The sequence below is a fragment of the Odocoileus virginianus genome, chromosome 9 (genome assembly GCF_023699985.2).
Source record: "Odocoileus virginianus isolate 20LAN1187 ecotype Illinois chromosome 9, Ovbor_1.2, whole genome shotgun sequence".
Taxonomy (NCBI): Eukaryota; Metazoa; Chordata; class Mammalia; order Artiodactyla; family Cervidae; genus Odocoileus; species Odocoileus virginianus.
The window spans coordinates 18,010,004-18,029,690 of NC_069682.1; the positions used below are offsets into that span (position 1 = coordinate 18,010,004).

Here is a 19,687-nt window from a genome sequence, read left to right on the forward strand (position 1 = left end):
GCACAATCTATATGTGAACTGAAAATTTTCCAAGCAAAGGAAAAGAAGCTACTGGCAAGACACTAACTTTTCACTAGTACTCAGAGTGATGTAAAAACGGCAATAGGGTACTTACTCCTGGATCACAGGGTCAAGATCTTTCCCAAAGACATCTATGGGTTTTCTTACCCAACAGTAGGTCTCAAGGAGGAGACAGACAGGCTCTCCATCAGATATCTGGGACTAGATAATGACCTTTGGGCACAATGGGGTCCACATACTGATAACTCCAATGACTAATGAAAGTAACATTCTCTCCAACCCTTCCAGTGAATCCTGACATGAATCAGAGTGCATCCCCTTACTTGTATCCAGGTCTCTTAACTTTAAAAATAAACAAGACTATGAGTTAGGCCAAGGTCCTTGTGTCCCCACTGGGAACATGAGGATGTTTTTACAAATCTCCCCTCTCCCCAACATGAGGATGGGGAGGTGAGGAAGAATTTCATTCTTTGGTCTTTTTGGAGCAAGATGAATAAAGTATGAGTATGTGTGTGTGTGTGTGTGTGCACGTTTATCCCCAATCCATGCTCAGAAATCCTACAACTGAGTCCATTTCAGTGGCCCTTCATAAAAAACTGAACCTAACAAACTACCAGTACCTAGTGCCTTTGATGGACAAAGCAACTACCCAGAGGATTAAAAGCTCATTATTGAGCTTAATGAAGCAAAAGTTCTCCACAAGACTATTTCTCCATTTCAGTAACCCCATCTGGCCTGTGGATAAGGCCTCAGGTATATAGAGAATCAACTGATTATTAGAGGCTTAACGCTGAGTGCAGAAGAACTGATGCTTTTGAGCTGTGGTGTTGGAGAAGACTCTTGAGAGTCCTTTGGACTGCAAGGAGTTCCTAGCAGTCCATCCTAAAGGAAATCAGTCCTGGTGTTCGTTGAAAGGACTGATGTTGAAGCTGAAACTTCAATATTTTGGCCACCTGATGTGAATAGCTGACTCATTTGAAAAGACCCTGATGTTGGGAAAGATTGAAGGCAGGAGGAGAAGGGGACGACAGAGGATGAGATGGTTAGATGGCATCACCAACTCAATGGACATGAGTTTGTGTAAACTCCAGGAGTTGGCGATGGGCAGGGAGGCCTGGCACGCTGCAGTTCATGGGGTCGCAAAGAGTCGGACATGATTGAGTGACTGGACTGAACTGAACTGAATGCAGTCATGTAGCATGGATACTGGTGTTACCTGAAATTACAATAGTCATAGAGGCTGTTGCCTAAACTGTGGTGGTAGTGGTGGTGGTTTAGTCACTAAGTCATGTCCGCCTTTTGTGACACCATGGATTATAGCCCACCAGGCTCCTCTTTCCATGGTATTTCCAAGGCAAGAATACTGGAGTGGGTTGCCATTTCCTTCTCCAAGGGATCTTCCTGACCCAGGGATCAAACTCATGTCTCTTGAGTCTCCTACGCCCAGGCAGATTCTGTAAGGTGGTCCCTGCTTAAGCTGAGTAAAGTACAAAGAAGTTGACATTGCAAATGTCTCTTTTAGCATCCCTGTCCATAGAAAGGGCTTCCCTGATAGCTCAGCTGGTAAAGAATTTGCCTGCAATGCAGGAGACCCCAGTTCGATTCCTGGGTTGGGAAGATCCCCTGGAGAAGGGATAGGCTAACCAGTCCAGTGTTTTTGGGCTTCTCTTGTAGCTCAGCTAGTAAAGAATCTGCCTGCAATTCAGGAGGCCTGGGTTCGATCCCTGGGTTGGGAAAATCGCCTGGAGAAGGGAAAGGCTACCCACTTCAGTATTCTGGCCTGGAGAATTCCATGGACAGTCCATGGGGTTGCAAAGAGTCAGACACAACTGAGCAACTTTCATTTCACTTGTCCATAGAGAAGATCAAGATCAGTCTGCCATACACATAATGAGTTGCAGTACAACTTTAAAGTCTTTCCACAAGGCCATGACCTGGAAAAAAGTCCCACTCCCACATGGAGAGTCCTAGCCACCCCTATGTTAACAATATCCTCCACTAGGCCTAGGCAAGAGCATTACCCAACAAAGACAGAAAGCATGTGGAATTACATGTGACAAGAAAGCTGGGCTATTAATACAGAAAAAGTACCAGGACCTGATATCCAAGTGAAATCTCTGGGGGTAAACTGAGAAGGGTAAGTATGATTCATTCCATAGGCGGCAATTGCCAAGCTTTAGTTCCTTTAAACCCCAGCAAATACAAAGGAGACCCAATGATTGGTGGAACTTTTTGGCTATTGGTACTTTGACATTCACCATGTGGTCATCTTGATGGCATTTGTCTATTAAGATACAATTTTTGGTTTCTACTTTGAGTAGGACATGACAATATGATGCCCTGGAGGCCCCCCAACAGGTCTCCAGCTCTGTCCATCCCCTTGGCCCCTCTGGTTCACATTTGTGTTTGGGTTATAGATCTTAGCAACCTCTCCGACTGCTTATTAGAGCCTATGGCAGAAATACACTGCCAGAGGCATCCATGGGACTTTTGGTACCATAGTCTCCTGAATTCAGATAAATGGTACAATCTCTTTAAGAGACTATTAATAGCCTGTTACAAGGCCTTCATGAATATTTAGTATATGATCCATGGCCATTAACTAGTCTTATGACTAGAAATATCAACCAAAAGCTATGAGTAGTTTGCTTTTATTCTCTATCTTGTGTTATTCACACTTTAAGTCAATGGGCAAAGCTGCTATAAAATACATGCTTAAATAGTGATTCATGAACCCAAGAAAAATATCTTCAACTGAGTTTTATTAAAAAAATTTAAAGTGAGACTTTCTTGATGATTCAGTGGTTAAGAATCCACCTGCCAATGCAGGGGACATAGGTTTGATCCCTGGTCTGGGAAGATCCCACATCTCATGGAGCAACTAAGCCTGTGTGCCATAGCTATAAAACTCTTAGGATCTTTTTTGACTCATCTTCTAGAGTAATGAAAATAAAAACAAGAATAAATTCAACCTAATTAAACTTAAAAGCTTTTGCACAGCAAAGAAAACCATAAATGAGATGAAAAGACAGTTCTCAGAATGGGAGAAAATGTTTGTAAACAAAGCAACTGAAAAGGGATTAATCTCCAAAATATATGAATGGCTCATTCAGCTCAATAACAAAAAGACAAACAACCCAATCAAAAATGGTCAGAAGGCCTAAGTAAGACATTTCTCAAAGAAGACATACAGATGGCCAACAAACATGACTCATGAATTAACACAGCTCAACATGACTAAATATTAGAGAAATGCAGATCAAAACCACAGTCAGGTAACACCTCACACTGTTCAGAATGGCCATCATCAAAAGATCTACAAACAATAAATGCTGAAGAAGGTGTAGAGAAAAGGGAACCCTCTTGCACTGTTGATGGGAATGTAAATTGATACAGCCACTATGGAAAACAGTATGACGGTTCCTTAAAAAACTAAAAATAGAACTACCATATGACCCAGCAATCCCACTACTGGGCATGTACCCTGAGAAAATCATAATTCAAAAGTACACATGCACTTCAATGTTCACTGCAGCACTGTTTACAATATTTAGCCAGGACTTGGAAGCAACCTAGATATTCATTGACAGATGAATGGATAAAGAAGATATGGTATGTATATTCAATGGAATATTACTCAGTCATACAAAAGAAAGAAATTGGGTCATTTGTAGTCACATGGTTGAACCTAGAATCTGTCATACAAAGTGAAGTCAGTCAAAAAAAAGAAAAACAAATATCAAATATTAATAAAAATATATGGAATCTATAAAAATGGTACTGATAAACCTATATGCAGAGAAAGACAACACATGCAGGCATAGAAAATGGACTTGTGGACAAAGAAAGGGAAGGAGAAGTCAGGACAAACTGAGAGATTGGGACTGACATGAATACACTACCATGTATAAAATAGATAGCTGGTGAGAACCTGTGTACAACACAGGGAGCTCAACTCATTGCTCTGTGGTGACGTAGATGGGTGGCAGGGGGTACATAGGGTGAGAAAGATCCAAGAGGGAAGGAATACATGTATACTTACAGCTGATTCATGTTGTTGTACAGGAGAAACTAACACAACATAACATTGTAAAGCAATTACACTCCAACCGAAAAAAAATCCTATGATAAACCATAATGGAAAAGAAGGAAATGGCAACCCATTCCAGAATTCTTGCCTGGGAAATCCCATGGACAGAGGAGCGGAGTGGGCTATCATCCATGGAGTCACAAAAGAATTGAACACGACTTAGTAACTAAACAGCAACAATGATAAACCATAATGGAAAAGAATATTTAAAAAAAGAGTATGTATATATATGTACAACCGAATCACTCTGGTATATAACAGCAATTAACAACACTGAAAATCAAGTATACTTCAACAAAAATAGATAAGAAAAATAATCTTTAAAATAAAACACATGCCACATACATATTTGTGAACCAAATAAAAAAGATAATTTGATGAGTTTAATTTAAAATATTTATTAAAAAAATAAAAAATAAAATATTTATTAAAAATTATCTATACTTATTATACTTACTAGTGTGTCCTTCCCTTCCCTGACTTTTTCCTTTCTTTACATGTTGTTGGATTTTTGAATCTTGATTCTCATGCATACGCTTTTTATCTCGTGCTTTATCATGAGCTATATAGAGAGATACATTTAGTCCACTAAGTGAATAAAACAGATATTATTGGGAAATCTCTAATTTCAAATTTATAATAATTGTGCAATAACATTTTCTCTTATTTTAATAAAATTTTAAATAAATTGCCACAGTGCTAGATCCACATGAAAATTGTGAGATCAATTCTGATAGATGTAAGTTGAAGCCATCTGCTTCATAAACATTCCTAGGAATCAAATATTTGTATATTAGTCTCCAGTTTTCTTGTGTTATTTACACTTTAGGTAAATACATATTTATAGACCAAACAATGAAAATGTGTATGTACAACTTTTCCATTACAATATTACGTGTAATTGCAAAATAATTAAAATCAGCAAATATATAAACATAGAAGATTGGTTGATCTTTGGTTGATTGGTTAAATCAAACTAAAGTATATATTATAAACTATGGTAAAGTATAAATTACAGTACTTGGTAGTATAAGCAAGTGTACCTGTTGCTGCAAAGGAAATGCAAAAAAACCTCTACAAAATGATTTGGAGGGATTTCAAGGAGGTAATATTAAGTGAAAAAAAAAACTGAAATGAGTATCTTGCATGCTACCTTTTGTGAAAGAAAGGGACATAAGAAAGAAATACAAAAACAGGGAAAAAAGAGTTACTTTTTAAATCAAAGATGGAGAAGATAAACCAAAAAACAATTTAGTTGGATACCTACAAAAGGAGGGTGAGGACTAAGGAATGCAGGGAAGGTACAGGAAAGGAATGACACTTTACATATATCATTCTGCCCATATATTACTTTTGGAAAAAGGTTCATGTTTTACATATTCAAAACACAAAACTAAATTAAAAAATAAAAAGGAAGACTAACATTGAAAGCAAACTTGAAGCTACTGAAGGAAAAAATAAGCACAAATCCAAGTAACTCATCAACTACTGAACAACCATCAGCTGCTGAACCACCATTGACAGGAGGATGTTGGACTACACCAAGAAAAAGATACTCCATGTCCCAGGACAGAAGAGATGCCGCAACAAGGGAGTAGGAGGGAGACAATCACATGAAAATCAAACCTCATACCAGCCAGAGATGCTTGGAGGGCACAAACAAAATCTTACGTGCACCAGGACCCAGGGAAAGGACCAGTGACCCCTACAAGAGCCTAAGCCAGACCTGCCTGAGAGTGTTTGAGGGGGCTCCTGTAGAGGCATGAGTCAGCAGTGGACTAACAGGCGAACAGGAGCGCTGGCAGCAGCAGTCCTGGGGGGTGTGGCATGTGGGCATTAAGTCCTCTTAGAGGAGACTGCCATGGGTCCTACTAAAGAGCCTACTGTCCTGACACAGAGACTGCAGACTCTAGGCCTGGGCCACCTCAGGCCAAACTACAGGGAGGGAGCACAGCCCCACCCATCAGCATAAAACTGGATAAAAGATTTACTGAGTACAGCCCAGCCCACCAGAGTAAGACCCAGGTTTCCCCACAGCCAGTCCCTCAAGAAGCTTCCACAAGCCTCTTATCCTCTTCCATCAGATGGCAGACAGAATGAAAACCACAATCACAGAAAATGAATCAAAATGATCAGATGGATCACAGCCTTGGGTAACTCAATAAAACTATGAGCTATGTTGTGCAGTGCCAGCCAAGACAGATGGGTTATGGTGGAGAGCTCTGATGAAATGTGGTGCACTGGAGAAGGAAATGGCAAACGACTTCAGCATTCTTACTTTGAGAACTCCATGAACAGTATGAAAAAGGCAAGAAGATATGACACTGAAAGAGCCCTCCAGGTCAGTAGGTGTCCAACATGCTCCTGGGGAGGAGTGAAGAAATAGCTCCAGAAAGACTGAAGAGGCTGACCCAAAGTGGAAATGAGGCCCAGTTTTGGATGTGTCTGGTGGTGAAAGTAAAGTCCGATGCCATAAAAAGCAATATTGCATAGGAATCTGTAATATTAGGTCCATGAATCAAGGTAAATTGGCTGTGGTTAAACAGGAGATGGCAAGAGTAAACCCTAACATTTTAGAAATCAGTGAACTAAAATGGACAGAATTGGGTAAATTTAATTCAGATGACCATTATATCTACTACTGTGGGCAAGAATCCCTTAGAGGAAATGGAGAAGCCCTCAGAGTCAACAAGAGAGTCTGAAATGCAGTACTTGGGTACAATCTCAAAAACTACAAAATGATCTGTTTGCTTCCAAGGCAAACCATTCAACATCACAATAATTCAAGTCTATGCCACAACAACTGATGCCAAAGAAGCTGAACGGTTCTGTGAAGACCTACAAGACCTAGAACTAACACCAAAACAAGGTGTCTTTTTCATCACAGGGGATTGAAATGAAAACATAGGAAGTCAAGAGATAGCCAGAGTAAAGAGCAAATTTGACCTTGGAGTACAAAATGAAGTAGGGCAAGGATAATATAGTTTTGCCAAGGAATGCACTGGTCATAGCTAACACAAGAGACCACTCTACAAATGGACATTACCAGATGATCAACACTGAAATCAGAATGATTATAGTCTTTGCAGTTAAAGAAACAGAAGCTCTATACAGTCAGCAAAACAAGACCTAGAGCTGAATGTGGCTCAGGTCATGCTCAGGTCAGGCAAAATTCAGACACAAATTGATGAAAGTAGGGAAAAACCACTAGGTCATTCAGGTAACACCTAAATCAAATCCCTTATGATTATATAGTGGAAGTAACCAATAGATTCAAAGAATTAGATCTGATAGAAAGAGTGCCTAAAGAACTATGGATAGAGGTTTGTAACACTGTATAGGAGGTGGTGAACAAAACCATCCCAAAGAAAAAGAAATTTAAGAAGGCAAAATACTTGTCTGAGGAGGCCTTACAAAGAGCTGAGAAAAGAAGAGAAGCGAAAGGGAAAGATATACCCATCTGAATACAGAGTTCCAAAGAATAGCAAGGAAAGGTAAGAAAGCCTTCCTTCTAAGTGATCAATGCAAAGAAATAGAGGAAAATAGTATAATGGGAAAGACTAGAGAGCTCTTCAAGAAAATTAGAGATACCATGGAAACAGTTCATGCAAAGATGGGCACATTAAAGGACAGAAAGATGGTAACGACCTAACAGAAGCAGAGGAGATTAAGAAGAGGTGGCAAGAATACACAGAAGAACTGTACAAAAAAAAGTCTTAATGACCAGGAGAGAGTGAGACATCCTGGAGTGTGAATTCAAGTGGGTCTTAAGAAGCACATCTACGAACAAAGCTAGTGTAAGTAATGGAATTCTAGCTGGGCTATTGAAAATCCTAAAAGATGATGCTGTTAAAGTGCTGCACTCAATATGCCAGCAAATTTGGAAAACTCAGCAGTGGCCACAGAACTGGAAAAGGTTAGTTTTCATTCCAATCCAGAAGAAGGGCAAAGCCAAAGAATGTTCAAACTACTGCACGTTTGTGATCATTTCACATGCTTGCAAGGTAATGCTCAAAATCCTTCAAGATGGGCTTCAACAGTACATGAACCGAGAACTTTCAGATGTACAATCTGGTTTTATAAAAAGTAGAAGAACCAGACAACAAATTGCCCACATCCATTGGATCATAAAAAAAGCAACAGAATTTCAGAAAAACATTTACTTCTGCTTCACTGACTACACTAAGGCCTTTGACTGTGTGGATCATAACAAACTGTGGAAAATTTTTAAAGTGATAGGAATACCAGACAACCGACCTGCCTCCTGAGAAAACTGTATGCAGGTCAAGAAGCAACAGTTAGAACTGGACATGGAACAATGGACTGGTTCCCAATTGGGAAAGGAGTATTTCAAGGCTGTATATTGTCACACTGCTTATTTAACTTACATGAAGAGTACATCATGCGAAATGCCGGGCTGAATGAAGCTCAAACTAGAATCAAGATTGCTGGGAGACATCAAATAAACTCACACATGCATATGACACCACCCTAATGGCAGAAAGTGAGAAGGAACTAAAGAGCCTCTTGATAAAGGTTAAAGAGGAGAGTGAAAAAGCTGGCTTAAAACTCAACATTCAAAAAACTAAAATCACGGCATCCTGGTCCCATCACTTCATGGTAAATAGATGGGGAAAAAAATGAATCAGTGACAGACTTTATTTTCCTGGGCTCCAAAATCACTGTGGACAGTGACTGCAGCCATGAAATTAAAAGATGCTTGCTCCTTGGAAGAAAACCTATGACAAACCTAGACAGTGTATTAAAAAGAAGAGAAATTACTTTGTTGACAAAGGTTTCTCTAGTCAAAGTTATGGTTTTTCCAGTAGTCATGTACAGACTTGAGAGCTGGACTGCAAAGAAGGCTGAGCACTGAAGAATTGATGCTTTGTACCTGTGGTGCTGGAGAAGACTCTTGAGAGCCCCTTGGACTGCAAGAAGATCAAACCAGTCAATACTAAAGTAAATCAACCCTGAATATTCATTGGAAGGACTGAGCTAAAGCACTGATGCTAAAGCTCCAATACTTGGTCCACCTGATGTGAAGGGCTGACTCATTGGAAAAGACACAGATGCTAGGAAAGATTGAGGGCAGGAGGAGAAAGGGCGATAGAGGATGAGATGGTCAGATGGCATCATCGACTCAATGAACATGAGTTTGAGCAAACTCAGGGAAATAGTGATGGACAGGGAAGCCTGACGTGCTGCAGTCCATGGGTTGCAAGGAATTGAACATGATTGAGCGACAGAACAACTCCATCTTAGGCGAGAGTGGGCACAAAAACATTCACAAAAATTTCAGTAGGCTTTTTTCTTCTATTTGTATCAGTTAATTGATTGTGAAACAGTTTTACAAGTATTCTAAGATGGCTTAATATATAAATGTGTTGATGTTTCTGAAAGTCAGGATCTACACTGTGGAAGGACATACACATAAACAATGAAGGAAGGCGAGAACAAGCCCTAAGTGTATTACCTGGAATTGAAGGGGTCTGTAAGGACTCAGTTTCCAAATATGTCTATGTATGGGTATACGCATATATATATTTACTTTTATATGTATGTAGTTTAGCTACATATGAATGCACACATGTGTGTGTGTACACACATTGATCCTTCAATTCTATGTTAAAACACTATATATGACCTTTTATACCATAAGAAATTACAGAACTGTCAGTCCTCATTTGGGAAAGCTTCCAACCCTACACTAACAATGTACAGCTCCAGGTACTAGAAACAGTTACAGTCAGGCTGACCCTCAACCTACACTTCCAGCTGACCATGATCTTAAACTCTTCTGCCTAGAAACCTCCATACAGATGCTTCCTTGAGACACTGTACTATTCAGATGCCCCTACCTAGACCATCTTATTAGGTATACCTGGAAAACACTCTTCTCAGTCTGACTCAGTGTAAAGAACTTACCCACTCCAAACTCTGCCTCCTTGTCCTTTCCCTGGGCCCAGGGTCCTTAAAACAGTGGGAGCCTTTTGTTGGAGGCAGTGAGATGTTGCCTCCACTCTCTCCTGTCTATAATGACACACCTGACCCTTGCCCAGTGCTGTTCTGTGGGGAAAATGGAAGACTAGTGGAGCTTCAGCCGTTTTCTGTTTAGATTATTGTTTATACTATCAGAGTAAATGAAAAAAGGCTTAATTTTACTTTGTACAGTTTGTTATCTTAATTGGCCAACTTGACAGCTCTTTCTCTGAGAAACTGGCACAGTAAGCAAAGTGACCAATGAAACATAACGCTTTTTTGAAAAAGTGAAATCTCTTTAGATTCCACAAAGCCCTTTTAGAAGGTGTTAGAGACAATTTGGGTCACTCTTGGACTATGTAAGTAGATTACTGCAAGGTTGTCCAATGGAACACTCAGCCAGTAATGCCAATGAGTCTCAGAAAGTGCTGGTGGAGGCCATAGAGCACCCTTAGAAGGTTCTAATAAATTGTTAAGACTTCTAGTTTTAGGGAAATATTGGTCCTTCACTTTAGCCTCCAAACTCGCATCAGTTTCCCCAATGAATCAAATTAGAGATTGAACAGAGGGACTCTTGAGAGAGCTAGGGAAATAATTCTTGAGCTCATGGTTATGGTTCTCCAGAGATGGACATAAAAGTCATCAGAGACGCAGAAAGCTGAGTTATATACTCTATGACTGTTGTTAGTTCTAAGTCCTGACAGAGACTGATGACTTTAATGAAAAAGGATGTAAAGGACTTTCCAATCACTGCCCAGCGACTTGAAGAGATCTTCAGAGACTTAGGTCTTACCAGACTCAGATTTCTAGGTTCACTTTTGTGAATCTTATTGGTTATCAAGCTCAATCAAATTTCCTCATAAGTTTGTGTTAATTAGTTGTCACATAGTCAGATCTTAACTGGTAAATTTTCAGGCATCCAAACATTGGCGACTGCCAGAAAGTGATATAATAATGCTCCCTCTACTGGATGTTATGGGCAATGACCTTACGTAAAATCTGTAGCCCTGATACCCATACAGTGGGGTATCAAAGGAATAAATTAATACTCTCCACCAAGGTACTCTTGTTATACTATGGGCCATAAGGACCTAACATGTAGCCCCACTACGGTCCACTTTGTGGTGGCCGCTATGAATAAAGCAAGTGCTATTTTCTATACTTTTATCAATGAATCTTGAGATGGATCTGAAACTAGCATATACACTTATCCTGATTCTCAGCAGTCAAAAATTAACAAAATAGGGCTATACCAAAGCACCTATTTCCCCGGTGAAGACAGGAGAGCCTATTCCAGGACAAAGTTCAAAAGGCAGTTGGAGGAGAATTACATTTCTTGGGCTTTTTGGATTGTGGTACACTAATATCTGTAATCCTCACAAGCCCTGGTGCTAGAATGAGGGGGAAACAGATAATGCTGTGTGTTTTGGGGCACCACTACAAACAGAAACCTTTTCCAGGCCAGACTATGGTACGCTGCATTGTTATTGCCTTCACTGCTGAATGTATTATTGGTAGAGATGCATTATTAGATGACCCATCACTCGTATTCACTCCCAAGCTGTGACAGGATTTCATAATGTTAGGATATTTTAATAGGGCAGCAGGAAGATCTTGAGCCACCCAACTACCAGAACCTAGAACCCTTATCTGTTAATACTAAAAACAATACTGACATGCTGGGTATAAAAAATAAATAGCTGCCCTTGTTGCTGGGCTTAAAGAAGCCAATAATTTCCAGAGACTATACCTGCATTCAATAACCCAATCAGAAAAAAAAAAAAAAAAATAGCCCCATCAGACCTGTGCACAAAAACCTCAGGTGCCTACAGACTGATATGATTAAGGCTGCACAAAGTGTAGTACCAACCTCACACTGGTATTGTGACTGTCACAGAAGCTACTGCCCAAGGTAAAGGAACTCAGTATACAACAACCAACAACTTGAATACTTTTCAGCATCTCTCTTCATGCCAATGATGATGATCAATTTACCACTATGTAGAATTAATTGAAATATGCCACTAATGTCCTTCCACAGGGATCTCTCAATTCCCCATCTGCCTATCTTCAATGGGTAGAGCATGACTGAGATAAAGTCCCACTCACAGAGGGAATTTCCTATATTGATGACGTCTTTCTGGTGGGCCCAGACAAGCACCATCCCACAGGGACTGAACATTCTGTTGATCCACATGGGACAACATAGCTGGGCCATTAATCTAGACAAGGACCTAGTATCCAAGTGTAATTCCAGTGTGTGACCTGTAGCAGATAAAAATCTTACTCTAGAGGAGATGTTTGCAAATCTTTGGGCCCTCCCTTCCTCAAATTATTTATTTTAATTGTATTGATGGGACTTTTGATGAGATTCTTTGACTACTAACACATTTGCATGCTGCCCACAGGGATGTGAAGGCACATTTCTAAGGAGTTACCATAAAGGCTATCCCCTTTGAGTGGAGACCCAGCCAAAAAGATGCCATGGAAGACTTTCAACAGGTCATTCAATCTCCTTCCCTGGACTCCTCTGAGTCCCCACTTGTTTTCTGAGTTACTGATCTCTTTGTAGCTTACTGACATTGTAGCCTATAGCAAAACGACACTGACAGAGGTCAGAGGCAGCCACTGGTCTTTCAGAGCAGAAATGTCCCAGGTTGGCTGATAGGTACATACCCTTAGTGAGATAACTACTGATCTATTATTGTCCTTAATGGATACTGAGCATGAAACAGTCTTAAGGTCAGAAATTCCAACTAAACTGTATCAAGAACTTCATTTCTGTTTTCAAGTTGCCTTAAGGTATTCAAACTTTAAATCAAAATGTAAAATTTTATTCATACAAAACATATGCTGAGATATATCTTCAGGAAACAAAAAAGATCTGATAAGTTTAATTTAAAATGATATGAAGTTATTTATGATTATGATGCTTACTAGAGAGTCTTTCCTTTTTGAGAGTTCTTTGCTTCTTTACTTGCATTTCGGTTTTTGACACAGAATCCTGATGGTTAAGCATAACCTTTTCATACGATGCTTTATCATAACCTACATAAAGAAATGCATTTAGTCCACTGAATAGAAAAAAAACAGATCTACTGTGAAATATCTAAACTTCAAATTTATACAAGTGTACAGCAGAATTCTCTTTCATTTTGATAAAAAATAAATTATCATAATGCTAGATATGACATAAAAGTTGTGAGAAAAGTTTTAGTGAGTGTTTTGAATATATTTCTATCAGTCTCTAGTTTTCTTGGGTTATTTATACTTTAGATTACTATCAATCATAGGTCAAACAATGAAAACACATAAGCACAAGATTACTCATCATGGCATCATGTGTAATTGCATAATATTCAAACTACCTGAATATTCATAGATCATTGCTTGAATAATCTTAAGATATGCACCATAAACCATGATATGTTATAAATAAATATAAATAATGTTTATAATGTGACACAAAGAGCTGTACATACAGCTGTAAAATGAATGAAAAAGTTATCCAGACATGAAAGAATTTCCAAGAAAGAATGTTAAGTAAAAAATAAAAGTGAAAAAGTATACATTTAGGATATCAACTTTGAGGTAAGAAAGAAGGGGAAGTTAAGGGGGAAATTAAGAAAAATAGACACACTTACAAATGAATTACAGAAATGATAAACCAGAGAACAATATAATACATAGTTACTTACAACAGAAGGGTAAACTGGGGCATACAGGGGAAGGGATTCAGGAAAACGTGAGCTCTCGCACTCTTTTAGAAGTAGGTTGATATTCTGTATATTCCAAACTTGAAAGCAACTTAAGGGGGCTGTCCTAAGATGGCAGAGGAATAGGACGGGGAGACCACTTTCTCCCCTACAAATTCATCGAAAGAATATTTGAACGCTGAGCAAATTCCACAAAACAACTTCTGAATGCTGGTAGAGGACATCGGGCACCCAGAAAGGCAGCCCATTGTCATTGAAAGGAGGTAGGACAAAATATAAAAGACAAAAGGAGAGACAAAAGAGGTAGGGACGGAGATCTGTCCCGGGAAGGTAGTCTTAAAAGAGAAGTTTCCAAACACTGGGAAACACTCTCACCAGCGGGTCTGTGAGGAATCTTGGAATCTCAGAGGGCCACATAACCAGGAGGAAAAATGAATAAATAAATAATTAAAACCAAAAGATTATGTGCCTAACGGCAACTCCCAGCAATTGCAGCTGCCACCAGCAAGCGGGGGCTGAACAGGGAGGCGTGGGCTGCATTGCTTAGGGTAAGGACTGGGCCAGAATGCCCTGAGGACAATCTGAGGGAACTAATGTGAGATAGCAACCCAAACTGTGGGAGGGCCAGAGAGAGAGGAAAAGAGAGAGAGAGAGAGAGAGAGAGAGAGAGAGAGAGAACTATCCTGGGAAAAGCCCTAACCTGAGGCACTGCCAGGCTGGCTCACAGAACAAAGGACTGAGCAAATACCAGAGGAGAGCTAGCAGGCTGCAGACAGGCCCATCCCCTGCCGGAGACAAGCAGGAGGGGGGCAGCCAGAGCTGGAAAGGGGCAATAGCGGCCCCAGAGAGGCATCCTCCACCAAACTGCAAAAAGGCTCCGTTGCTAACCATGATTTCTTGGGATTCTGGAGGGTTGACATCCGCCAGGAGGGTTGCAGCCAGATCAGCTCCCCAGAAGAGACTCACAGCACATCTGAGAAGGTGCGCCTGTTGTACACCCAGAAAACCGAGCCACTGGGATGGGGGAGGCGATAAGACGCACCCTCCGCCTGGGGGTGACTGTGCTTGCCAAGCACCTGGTCATCTGAGCTGCTCGGACCTGGGAAGGGCACAAAACGCAGGGCCAACCGAGTCTGCCCTTTCGGGAGTACCCAAGAACCTGAACCTGAGAGGCTTAGACCTGGGAAGTGCAGGTAACCCAGGAACGCCTCAAGACAGTTCCCGGCAGAGCAACCTGGAGCCTGAGAAGTGTAGACCGTGAAAGCACAGACGCCATAATCAGGGGCAAATCCAGTGCGGCTGAGACACTGCGAGCGTTCCCCACACACACCAGTGATATTTGTGTGGAGTGTTCCTCCCTCCCCACAGCACAACTGAACAAGTGAGCCTAAATGAGTGACCACCACCGCCCCCTTGTTTCAGGGCGGAAAGTAGACACTGAAGAGACCAGCAAACAGAAGAAGACAAAATAAACAGAGGGAACCACTTTGGAAGTGGCCGGTACAACAGATTAAAACCCTGTAGTTAGCACCGACTATATAGAAGGGGCTTATAGATCTTGAGAAGTATAAGCTGGATCTGCAACAGCTCCAGAGAAATTCCTATATTTTTACTATTATCATTTCTTAAGTCCTCTATTACTCCTTTAATTTTCATTTTTGTAATCTACTATTCAGTTCACTACTATACCTTGCCAAAAAAACCCCTATTTTTAAAGCAAACTTCATATATATTTTACAATGTTTGTGACTTTATTTTGTCTTTTAATACTGTATTTTCAGAGTCTAACCTCTACTCTAGATTTTTAATCTTTGCTTTTTGGTATTTGTTATCACTTCTGTACCTTTAAGAACCCAATCTTCAGTACCATTTTTACTTGGGAGTGTGATTACTGGCTTGATTGCTCTCTCCCCCTGTTGACTCTCCTTTTTCTCCATCAGGTCGCCTCTATCTCCTCCCTCCCCCTTCTCTTCTCTACCCAACTAGGTGAATCTCTTTGTGTGTCCCGGCTGTGGAGAACATATAGGGAACTGATTACTGCCTGGATCCGTCTCCCTGCTTTTGATTCCCCCTTTTCTCCTCCTGGTCACCTCTGTCTCCTTCCTCCCTCTTCTCTTCTCTGTGTAACTCCATGAACATCTCTGAGGAGTCCAGACTATGGAGAGCACATAGGGAATTGATTACTGGCTAGCTTGCTCTCTCCCCTTTTGATTCCCCCTCTTCTCCTCCTGGCCACCTCTATCTCCCTCTTCCCTCTTCTCTTCTCCATGTAACTCAGTGAACCTCTCCGGGTGTCCCTCACTGTGGAAAAACTTTTCACCATTAACCTGATGTTTCAGCATTGGTGCTGTATAGATGGAGAAGTCTTGAGGCTACTGTAAGTATAAGACTGAAATCCAGAGACAGGAGGCTTAAGTTCAAAACCTGAGAACACCACAGAACTCCTGACTCCAGGGAACATTAATCGATAAGAGCTCATCCAAAAGCCTCCATACCGACACTGAAACCAAGCACCACCCAAGGCCCAACAAGTTCCAGAGCAAGACATACCTTGCAAATTCTCCATCAACACAGGAACATAGCCCTGAGCTTCAATATACAGGCCACTCAAAGTCACACCAAACCCACTGACATCTCAAAACTCACTACTGGACACTTCATTGCACTCCAGAGAGAAGAAATCCAGCTCCACTCACCAGAACACTGACACAAGCTTCCCTAACCAGGAAACCATGACAAGCCACCCGTCCAACCCCACTCACAGTAAGGAACGTCCACAATAAAGAGGAACTACAAACTGTCAGGAGACAAAAAGGCCACCCGAAACACAGCATCTAAACACGATGAAAAGGCAGAGAAATACTCAGCAGGTAAAGGAACAGGTTAAATGCCCACCAAACCAAACAAAGAGGAGGAGACAGGGAATCTACCTGATAAAGAATTCCGAATAATGATAATGCAAATGATCCAAAATCTTGGAAACAAAATGGAGTTACAGATAAACAGCCTGGAGACAAGGATTGGGAAGATGCAAGAAATGCTTAACAAGGATGCAGAAGAAATGAAAGAGTCAATATATAATGAATAATGCAATAAATGAGATAAAAAACACTCTGGAGGGAACCAACAATAGAATCATGGAGAGAGAAGATAGGATAAGTGAGGTAGAAGATAGAATGGTAGATATAAATGAAGCAGAGAGGAAAAAAGAAAAAAGAATTAAAAGAAATGAGGACAACCTCAGAGACCTCTGGGACAATGTTAAAAACCCCTACATTAGAATCATAGGAGTCCCAGGAGAAGAAGACAAAAAGAAAGACCATCAGAAAATACTTGAGGAGATAATAGTTGAAAACTTCCCTAAAGTAGGGAAGGAAATAGTCACCCAAGTCCAAGAAATCCAGAGAGTCTCAAACAGGATAAATGCAAGGTGAAACACCCCAAGACACATATTAATCAAATTAACAAAGATCAAACACAGAGAACAAATATTAAAAGCAGCAAGGGAAAAACAACAAATAACACACAAGGGGATTCCCATAAGGATAACAGCTGATCTTTCCACAGAAATTCTTCAGGCCAGAGGGGAATGGCAGGACATACTTAAGGTGAAGAAAGAGAAAAACCTACAACCCAGATTACTGTACCCAGCAAGGATCTCATTAAATATGAAGGAGAAATCAAAAGCTTTACAGACAAGTAAAAGCTGAGAGAATTCAGCACCACCAAACCAGCTCTCCAACAAATGCTAAAGGATCTCCTCTAGACAGGAAACACAGAAAAGGTTTATAAACTCAAACCCAAAACAACAAAGTAAATGGCAATGGTATAATACTTATCAATAATTACCTTAAATATAAACAGGTTGAATGCTGCAACCAAAAGACAAAGACTGGCTGAATGGATACAAAAACAAGACCCCTATATATGTTCTCTACAAGGGACCCACCTCAAAACAAGGGACACATACAGACTGAAAGTGAAGGGCTGGGAAAAGACATTCCATGAAATAGGGACCAAAAGAAAGCAGGAGTCGCAATACTCACATCAGATAAAATAGACTTTAAAATAAAGGCTGTGAAAAGAGACAAAGAAGGACACTACATAATGATCAAGGGATCATCTAAGAAGATATAACAATTACAAATATATATGCATCCAACACAGGAGCTCTGCAAAATGTAAGGCAAATGATAACAAGTATGAAAGGGGAAATTAACAATAGCACAATAATAGTGGCAGACTTTAATAACCCACTCACACCTATGGATAGATAAACTAAACAGAAAATTAACAAGGAACACAAGTTTAAATGATACAATGGACCAGTTAGACCTAATTGATATCTATAGGACATTTCACCCCAAAACAATGAATTTCACCTTTTTCTCAAGTGCACACAGAACCTTCTCCAGGATAGATCACATCCTGGGCCATAAATCTAGCCATGGTAGATTCAAATAATTGAAATCATTCCAAGAATCTTTTCTGACCATAATGCAGTAAGATTAGATGTCAATTACAGGAGAAAAACTATTAAAAACTGCAACATATGGAGGCTGAACAACATGCTGCTGAATAACCAACAAATCACAGAAGAAATAAAAAAAGAAATCAAAATATGCATAGAAAGAAATTAAAATGAAAACACAACAACCCAAAACCTATGGGACACTGTAAAAGCAGTGCTAAAGGGAAGGTTCATAGCAATACAGGCTTACCTCAAGAAACAAGAAAAAAATCAACTAAATAACCTAACTGTACACCTAAAGTAAGTTGCAAAGGAAGAAATGAAGAACCCCAGGGTTAGTAGAAGGAAAGAAATCTTAAAAATTAGGGCAGAAATAAGTGCAAAAGAAACAAATGCGACCATGGCAAAATCAACAAAGCTGGTTCTTTGAGAAGATAAAAAAAAAATTGAAAAACCATTAGCCAGACTCATAAAGAAACAAAGGGAGAAGAATCAAATCAACAAAATTAGAAATGAAAATGGAGAAATCACAACAGACAACATAGAAGTACAAAGGATCATAAGAGACTACTGTCAGCAACTATATGCCAATAAAATGGACAAATTCTTATAAAAGTATAACTTTCCAAAACTGAACCAGAAAGAAAAAGAAGATCTTAACAGACCCATCACAAGCAAGGAAATCGAAACTGTGATCAGAAATCTTCCAGCAAACAAAAGCCCAGGATCAGATGGCTTCACAGCTGAATTCTACCAAAAATTTAGAGAAGAGCTAACACCCATCTTACTCAAACTCTCCCAGAAAATTGCAGAAGGTAAACTTCCAAACTCATTCTATGAGGCCACCATCACCCTAATTCCAAAACCAGACAAAGATGCCACACAAAAAAGAAAACTACAGGCCAATATCACTGATGAACATAGATGCAAAAATCCTTAACAAAATTCTAGCAAACAGAATCCAACAACATATTAAAGAAATCATACATCATGACCAAGTGGGCTTTATCCCAGGAATGCAAGGATTCTTTAATATCCACAGATCAATCAATGTAATACACCACATTAACAAATTGAAAGATATGATTATCTCAATAGATGCAGAAAAAGCCTTTGACAAAATTCAACACCCATTTATGATTAAAACTCTCCAGAAAGCAGGAATAGAAGGAACATACCTCAACATAATAAAAGCTATATATGACAAACCCACAGCAAGCATTACCCTCAATGGCGAAAAATTGAAAGCTTTTCCCCTAAAATCAGGAATAAGACAGGGTACCCACTCTCACCACTACTATTCAACATAGTTTTAGAAGTGTTGGCCACAGCAATCAGAGCAGAAAAAGAAGTAAAAGGAATCCAGAGAGGAAAAGAAGTGAAACTCTCACTGTTTGCAGATGACAT

At 40.0% G+C, this 19,687-nt stretch overlaps 1 protein-coding gene across 14 annotated transcripts in view; it reads right to left on the reverse strand.

Annotated features, from left to right (window-relative positions):
- The window catches only part of CCDC7 (coiled-coil domain containing 7), a 257,870-nt gene that overhangs the window by 144,355 nt on the left and 93,828 nt on the right, over nucleotides 1-19,687 (reverse strand). For 11 of the 14 annotated variants that reach the window (XM_070472033.1, XM_070472029.1, XM_020872673.2 and 8 more), the window contains 2 exons: nucleotides 13,031-13,141; nucleotides 4,569-4,673 (listed from right to left, as the gene is read on the reverse strand). In XM_070472033.1, the coding sequence (XP_070328134.1) occupies nucleotides 4,569-4,673; nucleotides 13,031-13,141 (216 nt within the window). Of the gene's footprint in view, nucleotides 1-4,568; nucleotides 4,674-13,030; nucleotides 13,142-19,687 lie in introns of those variants that run through there. The other 3 variants (XM_070472039.1, XM_070472037.1, XM_070472034.1) reach the window with 2 other exon arrangements.